The sequence below is a fragment of the Cololabis saira genome, chromosome 2 (genome assembly GCF_033807715.1).
Source record: "Cololabis saira isolate AMF1-May2022 chromosome 2, fColSai1.1, whole genome shotgun sequence".
NCBI lineage: Eukaryota > Metazoa > Chordata > Actinopteri > Beloniformes > Belonidae > Cololabis > Cololabis saira.
The window spans coordinates 49,194,322-49,210,740 of record NC_084588.1 but is presented as its reverse complement, the minus strand read 5'-3'; the positions used below and the strand labels follow the sequence as shown (position 1 = coordinate 49,210,740).

The 16,419-nt window shown below is 38.7% G+C and overlaps 1 protein-coding gene across 1 annotated transcript in view; it reads right to left on the bottom strand.

Annotated features, from left to right (window-relative positions):
• itfg1 (integrin alpha FG-GAP repeat containing 1) overlaps positions 1 to 16,419 on the bottom strand; it is a 278,570-nt gene that overhangs the window by 102,156 nt on the left and 159,995 nt on the right. The window contains exon 11 of the mRNA XM_061746781.1: positions 1,139 to 1,289. Coding sequence (XP_061602765.1) covers positions 1,139 to 1,289 — 151 coding nt within the window. The remainder of the gene's footprint in view (positions 1 to 1,138; positions 1,290 to 16,419) is intronic.

The window sequence follows — 16,419 nt, the reverse complement described above, 5'->3', positions numbered from 1 at the left end:
CTGTATATGGCGCACCATTCGCTTTCATTCATTGTGTGAATCAATGCAGGATCCGCAGCCCATAATGAGAGTTTTGTCTGTTTTGATGTCTGAACTCGGCCTCTGTAGGAGTGTGTTACGTGGCTGTGCTGCATGCAGCATATTTAATAATCAAAACATGTCACAGTAGAGACACAAAGCCCCATGAGACGCTGTGACAGCAGGTGTGATGGCGATGCTGGGAAAATAAAAGAGACACCAGGACAATAGTTGAAAAGATGGGCTAAAATGAGTTTCTGCTCCATGAGCTGTTGAATGTTTGATAACAAATGCGAATTAAATGTCTAAATCTAAAATAAACAACAAAACCTGGCAATAACAAGAACTTTACACATTAAAACTACAGAATAGTGTGCTATATAGCATGTTTGCCTTATTCTCTGCGTCTGAAGAACACGCAGGAACAACATCTTTAACGTTCTATTCAAAATACAGATGCGAATAAACATGTACATATGTTCATGTATTAATATATGTAGATATATAGATGTATATAGATATATTGAGTTGTATTATACGTACAGTATTTGTGTATCTATATCTCTGTTAATATATATTGATTTATAGTTATATGTAGATATGTCGATATATAGATTTATAGTAATTTTTATGTATATAATTGGAGGAAAATATATGAACCAATGTATATATAGCATTTCTAGTCTTATAAAGTTATTCAAGTATATTGTTATACCATTGCTGTCTATTGTTCTCTATTATATTGTAGTATTATAGTAAAGTAACGATAATGTAATACTATGCATTATAATTACTGCTATTAGTACATACATACATAGTAGCACAACTAAATGCTGGGCGTTTCTTTTGTTTTCTTTTGTTTGCCTTGATTTGTTTGATTTTATATATTTTTTAAAAAATATTTTTATATATACATATAATTGAGTATTATATCACTGTATAGAACAGTTATTAAAGTAGGTATGGGTGTTTTATAAGTAAGTTTATCTATATATTTGTATTCTGTTTTTTACTTTTTTGCATGTTCGAAATAAAATCTTGAAATCAAATCAAATCAAATCAACGTCCTCCTGCGTGTAGATACAGGAGAAAGCTGATCAACAGACCGTCAGCTACTCACGTCCTCGTAGATGTCGAAGAACGTGGCCACGACGGCGTTCTGGACGGCTCCCAGGTCCGTCAGGTCCCAGTGGATGTGGAACATCCGGCCGACGCTCTCGCAGCTGGGGTTGTTGCAGGGAACGTTCTCAAGCAGGAAGGCTCGCTGGCCGCTGACAAGAGCAGAAATACACATCACCGTTACATCCTACAGAGTAGCTGCGATGTCTGCTTAATGCCGACCACTAAATACGTCCACCTGAGCAGCCAGCAGCCCATGGATCGCTGGCTCGAGGTTTGCCAGCGACATCAGTGGTAATCAGCTTTTATTAATCAGATCTCAACCTGTTGGCATCTGCAGCCAGGCAGCAGCATATGTCCTGAAAGTTCTGGTTCATACGTCTAAATGGCAGCAACTGGGCGTAGTTTGGATTTGTAATTGTAATTTATTTATTTATTTATTTCAAAACAGGGACAGTGCACAATAAGACATTCATCTTTTACAAGAGAATATGCATTGTGCCTGGGCAGGCTGATTGAATACTACATAAAAATTAGTATAGAAAAAGAAAAAATAAGTAAAAGAGCTTGATGACAATCGATGTGTACAAGTTAGAAGACTTGTGGCATCATTTAGGCTCTTTCATACGGAGTATTAGGACCAGGCAGGAGAAAAATATTTTAGGAGGAAGATTTTTTTTTCATTATGCACTTCGAGAAAAAAGTTGAAATGTCGAGAAAAAAGTCGAAATGTCGAGAAAAAAAGTCAAAATGTCGAGAAAAAAGTCGAAATGTCGAGAAAAAAGTTGAAATGTCGAGAAAAAAAGTCAAAATGTCGAGAAAAAAGGCGAAATGTCGAGAAAAAAATTCAAAATGTTGAGAAAAAAGTCGAAATGTCGAGAATAATGTTGAAGTACAATTTCAAGAAAAAAGTCGAAATGTTGAGAAAAAAGGCGAAATTTCGACTTTATTCTTGAAATTGTATTTCAACATTAATCTCGACATTTCGACTTTTTTCTTAACATTGACTTTTTTTTCCGAAGTGCACAATAAAAAAAGGTCCTCCCCTCTAAAATACAGTATTTCTTCTCCTGCATGGCCCTAATACTCTTCCGTACTTTCAAGTGTAACAAACTGCAAATGCATTTTAGTGAAAAAAAGGCTCATTAACACATAATAGAACCTCCATAACGGCACCAAACATGTTTTGTGGCCGCGGTCAGCGAGATTCCGGCACCAAGGCCGTAGAAGCATCAGTTTCACGCCCGGGAACGAGCACGAGGTGAGTTTTAGGTGCGGATTCTCTCTCCTCGTGATAAGAGCATCATTTAATAAAATCAGTGCTGCCTCGGGCTGCAGGCTGGCGCAAATGTGATGGAACAGCTTGCTTTGCTCTCTCACACAGATGAACATTCTGCATGACTGCTCGCAGGAAACAAAGTAATGCAATAAAATCAAATCACCTTGGTGAGCAACGGAGAAGAGAAACAGTTGAAATTCATTTCTCACATTTACACTTGACGGCGCATAAAACATTTCTCTTGTTGCACCGTGGAGGCCACACCCCGACTCCTTCCTGCAGACTAACCGGGACTGATTTACTCAGGCTCAAATACATTTCTACCAACATCACCTCTTTTCTTCTCTCTACCTAGACTCTGTGTGCTCAGACTTTGTCACCAGCTACCTTTGATTCACCGATGGGACTAAATTCCCAGCCCTCGCTGCCGACGCATCTGTCTGTCTTGGACAAGGCTCCCTGCAACTGTTCTCAGATCTCGATGACAAACTGGAAAAAAAAATGCTACGCGTCTAAAAATAGAGTATTTGTGAAAGCCTGAAAGTGCTCCATCTCTTGGTGTTTTGAAAGACTCCCTCCTCCCGTACTACGCTAATGAAAGTGTCGCGGGAGTGGAGATGATGGAGCAACACCAACGAGCTGGGAAATCTGTCACCGAGGATGTTTGAAGAAGTTGAGAGACTGAGCGAGTGCCTCACCTGCTGCAAGCGAGCAGGTAAATATATAAATAAATACCTTTCAGAGAAGAAGACACGGGTAGGGATGTATGAACTCCCGGTATTTCACTTCATTACTTTTCAAGCCTGCAAACCTACCAAAGGAGCTGGAAAGTGTCAGAGGAGCAGAATACGACGTGATGATCACATGACGTTAGGAAGGAGAAGCCATGAGGACTTGTGATTGTACGACTGCATCAGCGACCTTGGCCAAGGTCGTGGACACTTAAACGGTAGAATTAGTGCAGAACACAACACTGGGATGTCGTGTTCACAAAGACACACAAACCCACATCCTGCGTAAAGTACGAAGGCTGAGGAAGGAAGGTGTCGGAAAACAACACCTGAAACGTTTCATCGCTTGGCAACCGCAATACCGGAATGGCTTTTTGATTTAAATATGCTAAAGGTCTGGAATGCCAAAGATGTATTTACCTTATGAATAAAATGAAGTTAAAACAAGAAAAACAGGAACTACAAAAGTGTCCATGTTGTCTGCATTGAAAAAAACCCAAAACAATTAAATTTAGACGCTATGTGTCATCCCACACTTAATCCGATTTGTTGTTTTGGTTATATTATATATATATATATATATATATATATATATATATATATATATATATATATATATATATATATATATATATATAGGGAGAGGTACATACATACACACAAATTTAAAAGCAATAATATAAGACGAGAGAGGAAGAATGTAAAGTTTCTTACATAAAACAATAAAATGGGCTCTTTTAGCACACAAAATGATGAATATGGCAGTTAAAATGTTTTGTTAAAGTCTGTTTGTAAGTCTTCCGAGTATTTTGCACTGGTTATAAGGAAAAATGGTGCCTACGTGAACGTTTTTATCCCCGTCTCCTATGGCCAGAAGGACAAAACCCCAGACAAACTTTTCCTGCACACAATACTTTGACACTTATAAAACAAGAACGTGTAACGAGAACGTGGACATTTGTCAGGTCACGTATACACGTTTAACTTGATATGGTGAAGAGGAAACAGCAGAAACAGGAGATTCAGTCTGTATCTCCGTCTCCTCCTCCTCATCTCCAAACGTTACCATCTTATATACTAAAAAGCTCCTGCAGCACTTTCCTGGCTTCTGTTTGTAATCTTACTGATTAATATTATTTATTTTTTTATCTTTTAAGCTGTTTTCTACTTTGAACTTAGAGTTGCTCACTTAGTTTTTTTGTACTTTCTTCCTTCATTTTAGTTTTCTTTCAGTTATTCCACAACTGAGACATCAAGCAAAACATATTTTTCCTCTTTTTCAGTCATCAGTGTTGCAGCTTCACATTCAATAAAACTACGTGTGTTTGCTGTTGCTTTTTAACTTTTAAAGTTTTGGGGTAAACAACATTTTTTTTATATGCAATTGGTTCTGTTCATGTGCATAAAATTAAAAGACTAATTGAGATTTTCAAAGAAAAACCCCTGTTAGTGTGTTTGTTGTTTATTTCTCAGCACCTGAAGCATCTTCACCGGGAGCGGAAACATAAACAACCCCGGTGGCGTTTCTGTCACCTTGAAAGCGTGCGTTTGCTCGCTCCATCTGTCATAATAGCAGAGCCACTTGTGCCGGCGTGTTAACAATTCCTCGGGCGGACATATGCTCGCCGCTAACGCGTTAAAAGGGTGTGAGGTGTCGGATTACATGCGCCGCGGCGTCTGATTGGCTGCACCCTCGCGAGCGCTCCGGTACGGAGAGCTCCCGGTGATTAAGTGACTTTGTAATTGTAAATGATTTTACGTTAACAAGCTGGAGGTTGGTTTCAAGGCCGTTGTGTGAAATCAATGAATCCTGGCTGCAGACCAGCGGCCCCCCCACCCATGGGTGACGGTGACAGGGCCCAGAACCTGACGGGACCGGAATCCTCTGCACTGGTGCGGAAACACAAACACACTGAATAACTCACTAGTAAATGACCGCATCCGTCAAGTTGGGGCACTTTTGTGTGTTTACTTGCATATTTGGAGAGAAATATAACTCCTTAAAACTTTAAGGTTGTAATTTAGGCCTTTGAATGTTGTTCACAATTACAATTTATTAGGGTGTAACGATACACTAATCCCACGATACGGTACGTCACACGATATTGAGGTCACGATAACGATACGATATTATAGCAGTATTTTTTAACAACCTTGAATGAGGAACATATGACTGGAAAAAATTATCTTTTATTTGAAAGACACAAAATACAAAACCATGCTGTACGTTTGCCCTATTGTTACAGTTTGTAATGCTTTATAACTGTTTACGTTTTAAAGAGAAAGCCAGGACAACCATTTTCCACAAACTGAACTAAAAGTAAATGTCAGGTTTGCATTATGCATCTTCAGTTTCATACAAGTACAAATATTTTACCACAAACTGAATAGTTTCTCTCATGTATGACTTGACTTTTTTCTTTTTCAGAAATTTAACAACAAAATGCAACATGACTGTTATTTATCTTCTGCCAGAGCTAAGAGCTTCACCTGCTCCAGCCTGAGGCCGTAAGGTGAACCCTGGTATCGTTTCATCCCGTTATCGTTTCATCCCGCTCCCACCTTTGTTACGACACAATCTTTACATCAGAAAAAACATTGATTCATGCTCATCTTAGAAGTAAAAGTTCAGAGCTCAAAACCCCCCAAGAGTCCCGTGATCGGGACCGCAAAACGGTACTAGTTTCTTCTGAGTGGAGTAAGATTTTGGTCCGCGGGTCGAGGAGCGGTCGGCACGCGTTACTAGTAAACACTATATATTCATATTAATAACCCAATATCGCGCTACAGTTTGTCACCTCCACGACACACATCATGACTTTTTGTATCGCGAAATTTTGTGGCACGATATATTGTTACACCCCTACAATTTATGTTCTGGGGTTTTTGTTCATCTTAAGAGCTTGTTCGCTGCATCTCAGGGGGCAGAAGGGATCAAGAACATGATGTAGGTCTAATGTAGACATAACCCACACACCCGCATCTTATTTCTGTATTTTTCAGACCATCAGGTGCACCGGGTTATAAGGAGCATGATAAAACATACATAAAGTAAAACAAAACAGTCTGGTAAGTTGAACTTTATTCAACTCGTTCACAATAACTCAGAATATCCTTCAGTTGTAACTAAAACAGAAAAATACTTTCACATTTTAAATCATTCTTCTTCCACGAATCCACCAATAAAAAGTGGAGGTAAACGTCGTACTACGTCCTGTTCTCTGATTGGTTCATCGTTGTTAACGTTGTGTTCCAACATTTGATTATAATTAAATGATGATACAGATTTGAAAAGTCTTTCTCCGTAGCTCCTCTTTGCTTTCCTGATGTACCTTTCAATAACCATGTCTACCTCACACTGCTGCACCTTTCACTTTGTTTTAAATTGTATATACAGTATGTTAATAAGAGCTGTCATTTGCCTATTTACTATTTACTGTACAGTGAGCGAAAATAACAGACTCAAGTTCCCTGTCTTGTTTGACCTGACTTGGCCAAATAAACATGATTCTGATTCTGAAATTGGATTTACTCTAAAAACCTAACGTTGGCATCTATTTAGAGTAAGGTAAAGTTGACTAGATGTTGGATGATGGTTGCTTGCAGCGCTACATAATTAGTGATCTAACATTGGAACCCGTATCCAACCGAGGACAGACTTTAATGTGTCTGATTTAATGTTTCTGAACGGTCCGATCATCAGTGAAGCGGAGCGGCTTCGTCGCTACCAAAGTCACTAAAACTGCAGTATTTTTGAGTTCAGTACCACATAAAACTGATTCCAGGTCAGTAAACACAACAACACTCATAAATGAGGCGCACTGCCGGTTTTTGAGAACATTTAACGAATTTAAGTGCGTCTTATAGTGCAGAAAATACGGTAGCTATACTGTTTGGCAAAAGGACACATTGGTACCTTGGAAATTAACAATCATATTAATTATTAAGTAACGTCAGGGTAAGATATCCTGCATGATTTCTAACTCGGAGTATGTGTTGGTGGGAGAGCTGGTCGTGGGGGGGGGTTGCTGTGTTTTGTGTAGATATAAACGAGATGGGACGTCGTCCAGAAAGTGCTTGTTCCAGGAATAAGAACATGAAAACAGAACTTCACAATTTAACAGCCGTACCAGCTTTCCTCCAAGGCTGGCGAGGACTTTAAGATCCAAAACAATTCTGAGGAGGTGGGAGGCCACGGACGTGCGGCCCACTCAACTTTTAAGATTGTAATTTTCTGAACACACACACACCAGACGATTCAGCCAAACTGTGACACCTCATACCAAACACTTGTAGAAACAATTTCAAGGTGGCGATTGCTCCGACACAAGGAGGTTATATAATCACTCAAAACTTCAGAACAAGAGCGAATACGGCCTTGTTGTTTTTGTGGTGCATCTTGTAAGACAAGTTATAAAGCCACTTGGGTTTTCTTTTATTTTTTACACATTTGTAAATGCCATCTTCTATATTTCATTTGGTTCGGGCTGCGATTTATCCTCATCCAAGGGTTCATGTCGTAGGTGCGTTATGTCACAAACTGATGCTGCAAAAATGCCATGATTTTCCACCAAACTAGTAAACTTGTAGTTCTCAAGACCACTTTTTTGTGGTCCAAGTCTCAGACTCTGATAACTGAGAGTCCATTTCACACCAAGGAATCTGGTGATCAGCAGTTCTTCCTCTTGTTAATGTACAGTTTTGTAAACTATTTGTATTTTGCATCTGATTTAATGTTTTGGTGCATCCGCATGTGTCTGTATTTAATTACAGTTTTGTGTTTATAACGGCCTTGTTTGAATAAATATATGAATAATATTTGCATATCGTTGTGATTGATTAAGCATCAGGTCCATTTCAGTTATTCTGATATACAGTGTAATCTGATTACTATGATGATAAATAATGTAATTTCAATCTTTAAAGGAGACCTATTATGGCATCTAATACCTATTTTAAACAGGCCTTGAATGTCTTAAAAACAAGCTTTTGATTGTTTTTGCTAAATAAATTAGAAATTCAGCCTCTGAGTCTTTATCTTCCCATTCTCTAACCTCATTATCTATGCAGGATTCTGAGTGGGCGGGGCTATGATAATGAGGCTCTGTGCTGATTGGCTGCCTGAATGACGCGATACACCGCTACGAAAAAACGGCGGAAGCTCCGGTTAGTTGTGGGCGTGGTTTCACACATCGGAGGCCAACCTATGTAAATCACTCCCGTCGTTACGTAACAGCAGAATCTTATTGGCTCGTAGATCCACATCACACTGGAGGATCATCCAGGCGGCTGTACAGACACTGCAGAATCTGGTTGCTTTCCTCCTTCTCTGAGTTGGCAGGCTGAGGGGAGACCACTTTATATATGTTAAAGAAAGAAAAAACTTGTTTTTCATAATAGGTTCCCTTTAATCTCGACATTTTGACTTTTTTCTCGACATTTTGACTTTTTTTCTCGACATTTGGACTTTTTTCCCGACATTTGGACTTTTTTCTCGAAATTTCAATTTTTTTCTCGACAATTTGACTTTTTTTCCTCGACATTTCGACTTTTTTCTCGACATTTCAACTTTTTTTCTCGACATTTCGACTGCCAGAGTTGTTGTTGTTCCAGCCAGAGTTAGTTGTTAGTGGTTTCACGCATCGCTCCGTCGTCAGCAGACTCTGAACGGCTCGTAGATCCACATCACACTGGACGGCTCATCCGGGCGGCTGTACAGACACTGCAGAATTTGGTTGCTTTTCTCCTTTTCTGAGTTGGCAGGCTGAGGGGAGACCACTTTATATATGTTAAAGCAAGAAAAAACCTGTTTTTCATAATAGGTCCCCTTTGATATTTAAAATTCAGGTTTCATCTCCAAATTCAGTCCAATTTAAATCATTCCTTAATTTTCTGAGGTGGAGGGGGGTGTTGGAGCTGGTTATTCTGCTAGAGGACTTTGGGACTAGTTAGTAGTCGTGTCAATCCTTAAAAGCACTGGAGTCAATCCTCCAATAGTGTAGAAATAGCGGTAGTGCAGTCGCCACACAGATCTGATCTCAGCTGATGGATGGAAACATTTATAGTTAGTTCAACATCATCATCCACTTCTCTGTGTTATTGAGCTGCAGTTGAAAACAAGCTCATATGGAAACTAGAACCAGGATGATGGAATACAATCACGCAGGATCAGGAAATAACTAGGTTGTCATTTCTTCAAACAACCATTGAGGAGATGTGTTTTTGTTCAGTTTAGCAGGACGGAGCAGTAGAAACGGCTGGCTGTGAGCAGCAGGTTTCCTGACTGGGGAACTAAAGTTAAAACTCAGTTTTGTTGTCATGTTTCACAGTGTGTTATTATCTTGTTGCTAGAACGCAGAGCTGCATCTGTAGCCTGTTGATGCTACACTAGGTTTGATTCCAGCAGAAGGCACAAGCCTCCATCAACAAGTAGTTTAGCTCTGAGTTTGAGTTTTACTAATGTCAATTGTTTGGTGCTGCCAGAGTTAATGACTGATATATTTTTGAAATGCAATGAGAACATGTTTGCCTTAAGTTGCTGACTGATGTATCATCACTAGTGGGCTGGACTTGGACTCGATGATTTAATTTGACTCAGATGAGGACTTGAAGTTTGGTGACTCGACTAAAACACTGGCATAATGTTGTTAAGATAATGTTGGATTTCTTTTGACTACAAAACCCTGAGACTGTTCACATTTTCCCCGGTGATTGAGTTGTCTGGAGTTTGGGAAAACCCAAGAGCCTTAAAATGACAAAGTATGTCCAGTATTGCACTTCAATATTGATATTGTGCCTTGACTTTCTTCTTTCCATTTAGTTTCCACCTCCAAGCCCTTTCAAAGTTTTAGTTTGAAGAGAATTTTGGGAAAGTTTAGACGTCTGAATCAAATCAGATTGTATTCTGGGAGCTTCATTGGTCCTGATGCTGATGTTGCCGTGGAAGGAGGAAGTTTCCACGGCTTCCTGTTCCACCCACCTCCTCTCTAATTGGGCTCCGGAGGGGAAGCCGGCAAAGCGGCAGGCCGACCAGCTAATCAAACCCATGACCCTCTGCTCTCTGCAGCTGAAGAAAAGAACGTCCAGAGGTCGCCGTGACCGGCCCACGTTTGCACTTTCCCCCTCAAACCATCCATCCACTAATTCCTCAGCTCAAGACCCATCAGCTGCTCTCGGCTGACCAGCCGCCTCTTCACGCTCTTCCTCTTCCTCTCCGTCTCTCTCATCTCTTCATATCTGCCCTGCTTCCACTCCATCCAGCAGCATCTCAACATGCAGAGGTTCCACATTTCCACTTCTGTGCCCCGATCCAATCACACCTTCAAGGATTCGGAGAAAAGCCCTCTGGGCATGTTTTACTTCACAAAGCAGGAGCTGGTGCTTTTGAACATGTTCAGTTCTGATGCTCAAGGAAACCAACCTGATCTCACAAAAATCCGTGAAATGCCCACGACCTCTAACCAATATCTTCCGTGGTGGTGCCACGGAAAGTGGTAAAATTCCATGTGATCACCACGGATATTATACCTATGCAAAGTAATTTCTTTTCAATTCAAAAAAGGTTTAAATGGATAAAAAAATACCATATATATGACTTACCTGTCCCACATATGGACTCACTTGTATTTTACAAAAAATACTAGTTATTTGGAATGTTGTTGTTGTTTTAAAAGTCAAAATGTCATGTGGTGCGACCGTCTGACCATGACTCTTGTTTTGAAAACTTTTTTGAAATCACTCTAAATGTTTTTAAATCAATCTTCTGCCCTATCTGGCATGATTTCCGAAATGTCTTGTAGTGTATAAGATTTATACACATTTATATTTATATTTCCATCATAATATACAAACAAAGTTCGACTGATGTCCATTTTAGGAAATATCATGTGACGCAACCATTAAAATAACCATTTTTGTATAATACTGAAAACTTGTAAAAAAAAGATGTCAAGATGTTAAGGAAATTAATTTATTATAATATGAATCATAGTTGCACCACATGACCTTTTTTAAGGCTAGTGCCAATTCATCTTGACAAAAATCACTTAATTTAAAAGTTTTATATGAATTTGTGTAGACAACATTCTTAATGTTTGAACTACTGCAATAGATATTCTTGTTTTATTATTTTAAAATTGACCTGTTGAAAGTCCTTATTCGTCATTGACCCACATACACGGTTTTTGAAGTTCAATGGACGTTGTTTAATATTATTATTTTTGTTGTTTCTAAAGTCGTATTTTTCATCACCACTTGGTGGATAATTTATTATTACATTATTATTATTTATATATTATTATTTATTATAGTGGCTTAGTTATGAGTTTTTGTAACCATGTTGCAGCGCAAGTTACTGTTTGTTACTGTCAGTTTGTAAAAGCATGTTTTATTGATGTTTTAATGGTGTTTTGATGATGTTTTAACAGTATTTTGACGGCTAGTATTTAACCGTGTTTTCTAACGTTTTGTTCACTGTTGCCATGACGACGGAGGTGGCGTAACTAATGTGAATTTATCACAACCGCAACCGTTTCCTACCTTTAACCAAGTTGTGCCTTAACCTAACCAGACCTTAACCAGAGCGTCGTCAAAACACAAAATATCCTTTTTAATGGCTTTTGAACCAGGGAGTGGAGACGGGCGATATTTAAATTTATTATTTTAACCATTCTCCCATTTCGTCAACCGTTTGACAAATAGGGAATTCCCTCTGGGCGTCCCCTCTACGTCGTAGAGTGACCAGTCGGGATCCTGCTCTCTTCAGTTCTGATGCTCAAGGCAACGCGGGACCGGGACCCCCCCCGTAAAAACCAAGCATCTGATTCCTAGTAGCACCTTAAAGTAAACCATTGCTTTATTGAGATCCATTCATTGTGGATACTTAAAGATGTTAAGAAGTGGGATGGTTCCTTTGTAGTCCCCCCCCTCCTCCTCATTTTTCACATAGTGATAATTATCTTGTTGCTTCATTTAGTGTTGTTTCTGTCAGCCTGTTTCAATTTTAGTTTTAATCTAGTCTTTGGGTCGAGCTATCATTTTAGTTTTTATTAGTTTTAGTCACGTTCATTCTCCTTTTAGTCGTGTCAATTTTCAGTCGACTAAAAGTCTGAGCATTTTAGTCTCATTTTAGTCAGAATTGTCCATTTTAGTCTAGTTTTAGTCAAAGATTGTATTTAGCCAAACCCATTTTACAATTCAAACAAGGTTATCTTATTATTATATTATTGTTACCTTATAGACTCAATAATACATTCATTCCAGATACACAAGACTCATTTGAGTTTACAACATATTTATTTTTCGTCTTTTTCTTTTTCGACGACACATTGGGTTTTCTTTTCCACGTCTATGTAGGAAAGTGTATCCAAAGATGGTTCTTCTTCTTCTCCCCCCCAGAGCAGATATACAGTATATATATATATATATATATATATATATATATATATATATATATATATATATATATATATATATATATATATATATATATATGTATATTAAAGAACTTTGTTTGGAAAATTTCGTCTTGTTTTGGACAACGAAAATGAAGACATTTTATTCGTTGACGATATTGCATTATATATTTAATTATCATTATCATCACATGACCAGCATTTTCATCTTGTCTCATTTCCTCAGGTGATAAAGGTTCGTTGACGGCGATATTTAGTCATCATTTTCATTGACGAAAGCAACTTTAGCTTCATGGATTAATTTAGTTTAAATGAATCTGAAAATTCAAGCCCTAAGTGGTGCAGCATGGCTGCATCAGGATCATCCAAACACATGTAAAAGCAACATTTAAGATATCTTATGAGGGACTGATTTACAGAAGTACTGGAGCTGGTCTAACTGATTTTCTGGAATTAGAGTGCTCTAAAGTCGGAGATGATTATCGTAAGAACATTTTCTCTCCAGTAAATCGCAGTAATTAAGATGCTGAAAGTTAAAGACGGTTAGCAGGACCACAGTGAGATGGACTGATAACAGGAGGAAGAGTATTGAGCAGATTAGAGAGAAAAACAGTGAAAGATTCAGATTTCAGCCAAATATCAACTTGAGCGTTCTGTTTCTGACGTCGGGAGCCAACTTGAACGCTGGCTCTGTTCACCAGAAAGAGGAAGACTGACGCAGCCACAGACGGCACTTTAACTTTACTCTGACGTAAACTTGGACTTTAAAAAGGCAAAAACAACAGCTGTGGTCTCACTTCTGTGGGATTACGAGGGATAATCCTATTCTTCTGTGGATGAACGTGCTTTTTAGAGTCAAAGACTTTTGACTTGAAGTCTCCTGCAAAAACACAGCGATCTGCGTGAGAAATAACGGCAATAAATCTGTTTTTTTGGTCATGTGTGTTATTCTTTCTAACCAACAACATGGCTCCAGCGTCTAAGCGCCAGATTACCTGACATCAATTAACTCTGTACTATAATTAGCACATATCTAGCTCTCTTCAGACATGAGATATGTTGCATTAATGGCACCATCAATCTGAAACGACGACGACTTTCAGTGGTTGTTCACTTTTACTAATGTTCTTCACCCTTCGTTCAGACGTTCCCTTGAAGGTGACAGACAGAGCGGCGTATCACTTTTATAGTCCATCAAGGACATCACAAAAGCTCATGAAAACATATCACCATAACACTTTATATTGAGCCGACTGAATAGTGATCTGTATTGAGGGGATAAAAAAAATAAATGAAACCATAAAAACACTAAAACCAAAACATGATCAGAATCATATCTGCGGTTAAAAGCCCACAGTAGTTACAGATATTATCTTTCTTTAATGGAAGGGTACCAACAAAACTCACAAGAGTCACTAAAAATCTGACACTGCTTTTGAACTGTACAAAAAATTAATTAGATTAAAAAAAAACAGACCTTAATTAAATGAAACAAGGCTAAATTAGTTTGTACACCGAGAGAAGATGAAGATGTAATTAACCTCACAGGATTTAGTCAGTCTGACCATTTAAAGCGTTATAAGTCGTCACTCTGCTGTTTTGTATCACGGCGTTCAACACAGTGAAAACAAAAACACAGAAAAACAAAAGCGAGAGTCCTCTGAGAAGACCAGTTACAAAATTCTGGACAAACATGTTGAAGGTAACGGCTATTGGACCATCTCTATGAAGCTAGAACTGTCTCATAATTCGCAAATGCAAACACCGTTTCACAAATGCACAGGACAAAATTCACAAATGCATACACCGATCCGCAAATACACACAGCGTTTCACAAATACGTGACTCGATCCACAAATACGTTTTTTTAAACGGATCTGCAAACAATCAGATGTCTTCCTCAGGGGAGTGTCAAAAGTCATACGCGAATCCAGCGCAGCTCACAGACAAAAAAAACGTTTGTAAATCAGGTTATATTTGTGTGCGCATCAAAAATACATTTGTGTATCTTGTCCTACGCACATATGAATTGTTCTGTGCATTTGTGAAACTTGTCCTGTGCATTTGTGAAATGGTGTGTGCATTTGCGAATCGGTGTGTGTATTTGTGAATTTCGTCCTGTGCATTTGTGAAACGGTGTGTGCATTTGCGAATCGGTGTGTGCATTTGCGAATTATGAGACTGTTCTAGCTCCATACATCTCCAAGCAGATTGGTGTTCCTGTGAGTAGGGACGGGAATTGAGAACTAGTTCCCAGTGTTTAAATTTCTTGGAATCGTTTCCAAATTTTGCAAACGATTCCCTTTTCGATTGCGATGGGCATGACGTCATCATGCACGTTGCATAACGTGCGTAAGCCCCCACTCAATAGTAAACATGGCGTCCAAGATATACAAACCCTCGAAAGTCTGGTTACATTTCAGTAAAAAAGACAACAGCAGGGCAACTTGCAATACTTGCTAAGGGAATATTTCGTCAAAGGGAGGAAATACTACCAAAATACAAAAACATTTTTGCACAGAGCATGCAATTAATCAATGAATGTTGCATTTTCGATCCGCTCCAGACTAACGTCAGTAATTCTTAACCCAGCAGCAGCAGCAGCAGCAGCAGCAACGTTAGGGTGTTCTTGGTTAATAATACTGTAGGTAACTAATTAACTAACAAACACAGTCTATTATATTAGCACCATTTGCTTCATTGTTGTCCCTTTTTTTCAAATGAGAATCGATAAGGGAATCGATAAAGAACCGAATCGTGAAGCAGAATTGAAAATGGAATTGGAATCGTAAAATCTTATCAATTCCCATCCCTACCTGTGACTGCAGTTGCAGATGTCAGTTAGAGGTTTATCCCTGGATGAGGCCACAAGAGGAAAACTGACGACAAACAAAGGTACCGGTAGATAGTATAAATGATGGCTCGGGACAACTTCCCCAGAGATTCAAGGTGAACTCCAAGGTCGAGGTACATCAGTGTGAGCTCAGAGCATCCGTCACTGTTTGAGCAAACGTGGATGAACGAGGGCGACTCCACGGTTGATAAAATGAAGCGTTGGAAGAAAAGAAGACGTGTGTGAAACACAGAGGAGGCTCACTGATGTTCAATCTCAAGACCATAAGTCCAAGGTCAAGGTCATGGACCCGGAGAGGTCATACTTAACCAAAACTACGACTAACTGAAATTAATTAACTGAAGTGAAATAGAACTGAAGGTAAAGTTAACTTAACTTTGTTTTTATTTTTGTTTCGTTCGCTGTTTTTTTTATATTTTGTAGTAACTAAGAATTTTACGGAAGAGTATTAGGGTCATGCAGGAGAAAAAATATTTGAGAGCGGAAGATTTTTTCTTATTGTGCACTTGAAACGTCGAGAAAAAAGTTGAAATGTCGAGATTAATGTTGAAATACAATTTCGAGAAAAAAGTAGAAATGTCGAGATTAATGTTGAAATACAATTTCAAGAATAAAGTCGAATAAAGTTTTTCTCAAATTTTCAACTTTGTACTTCAACATTAATCTCGACATTTTGACTTTTTTCTCAACATTTCGACTTTTTTCTCAAAGTGCATAATGAAAAAAAAAATCTTCCCCCTCTAAAATATTATTTTTATTTCTCTCCTGCCTGGCCCTAATACTCTTACATATAATTTTGTTCTTGATGGGATTCTTTCACCCTTTTGTCGATATCTGCAAGGTGAATCCCTTAAAAAGTGACTAACTCTCTAAACCGAGAGTACAAATCCAAACGAGTGTTTGATAGAAAGGCGGCTCCTCCTGGGAACGCCGCTTCATGACACTTCTTGAACTACTGTGCAAACCTCTAACATCTGCTCCTTTTCTGCTGCCATTTAATCGTTT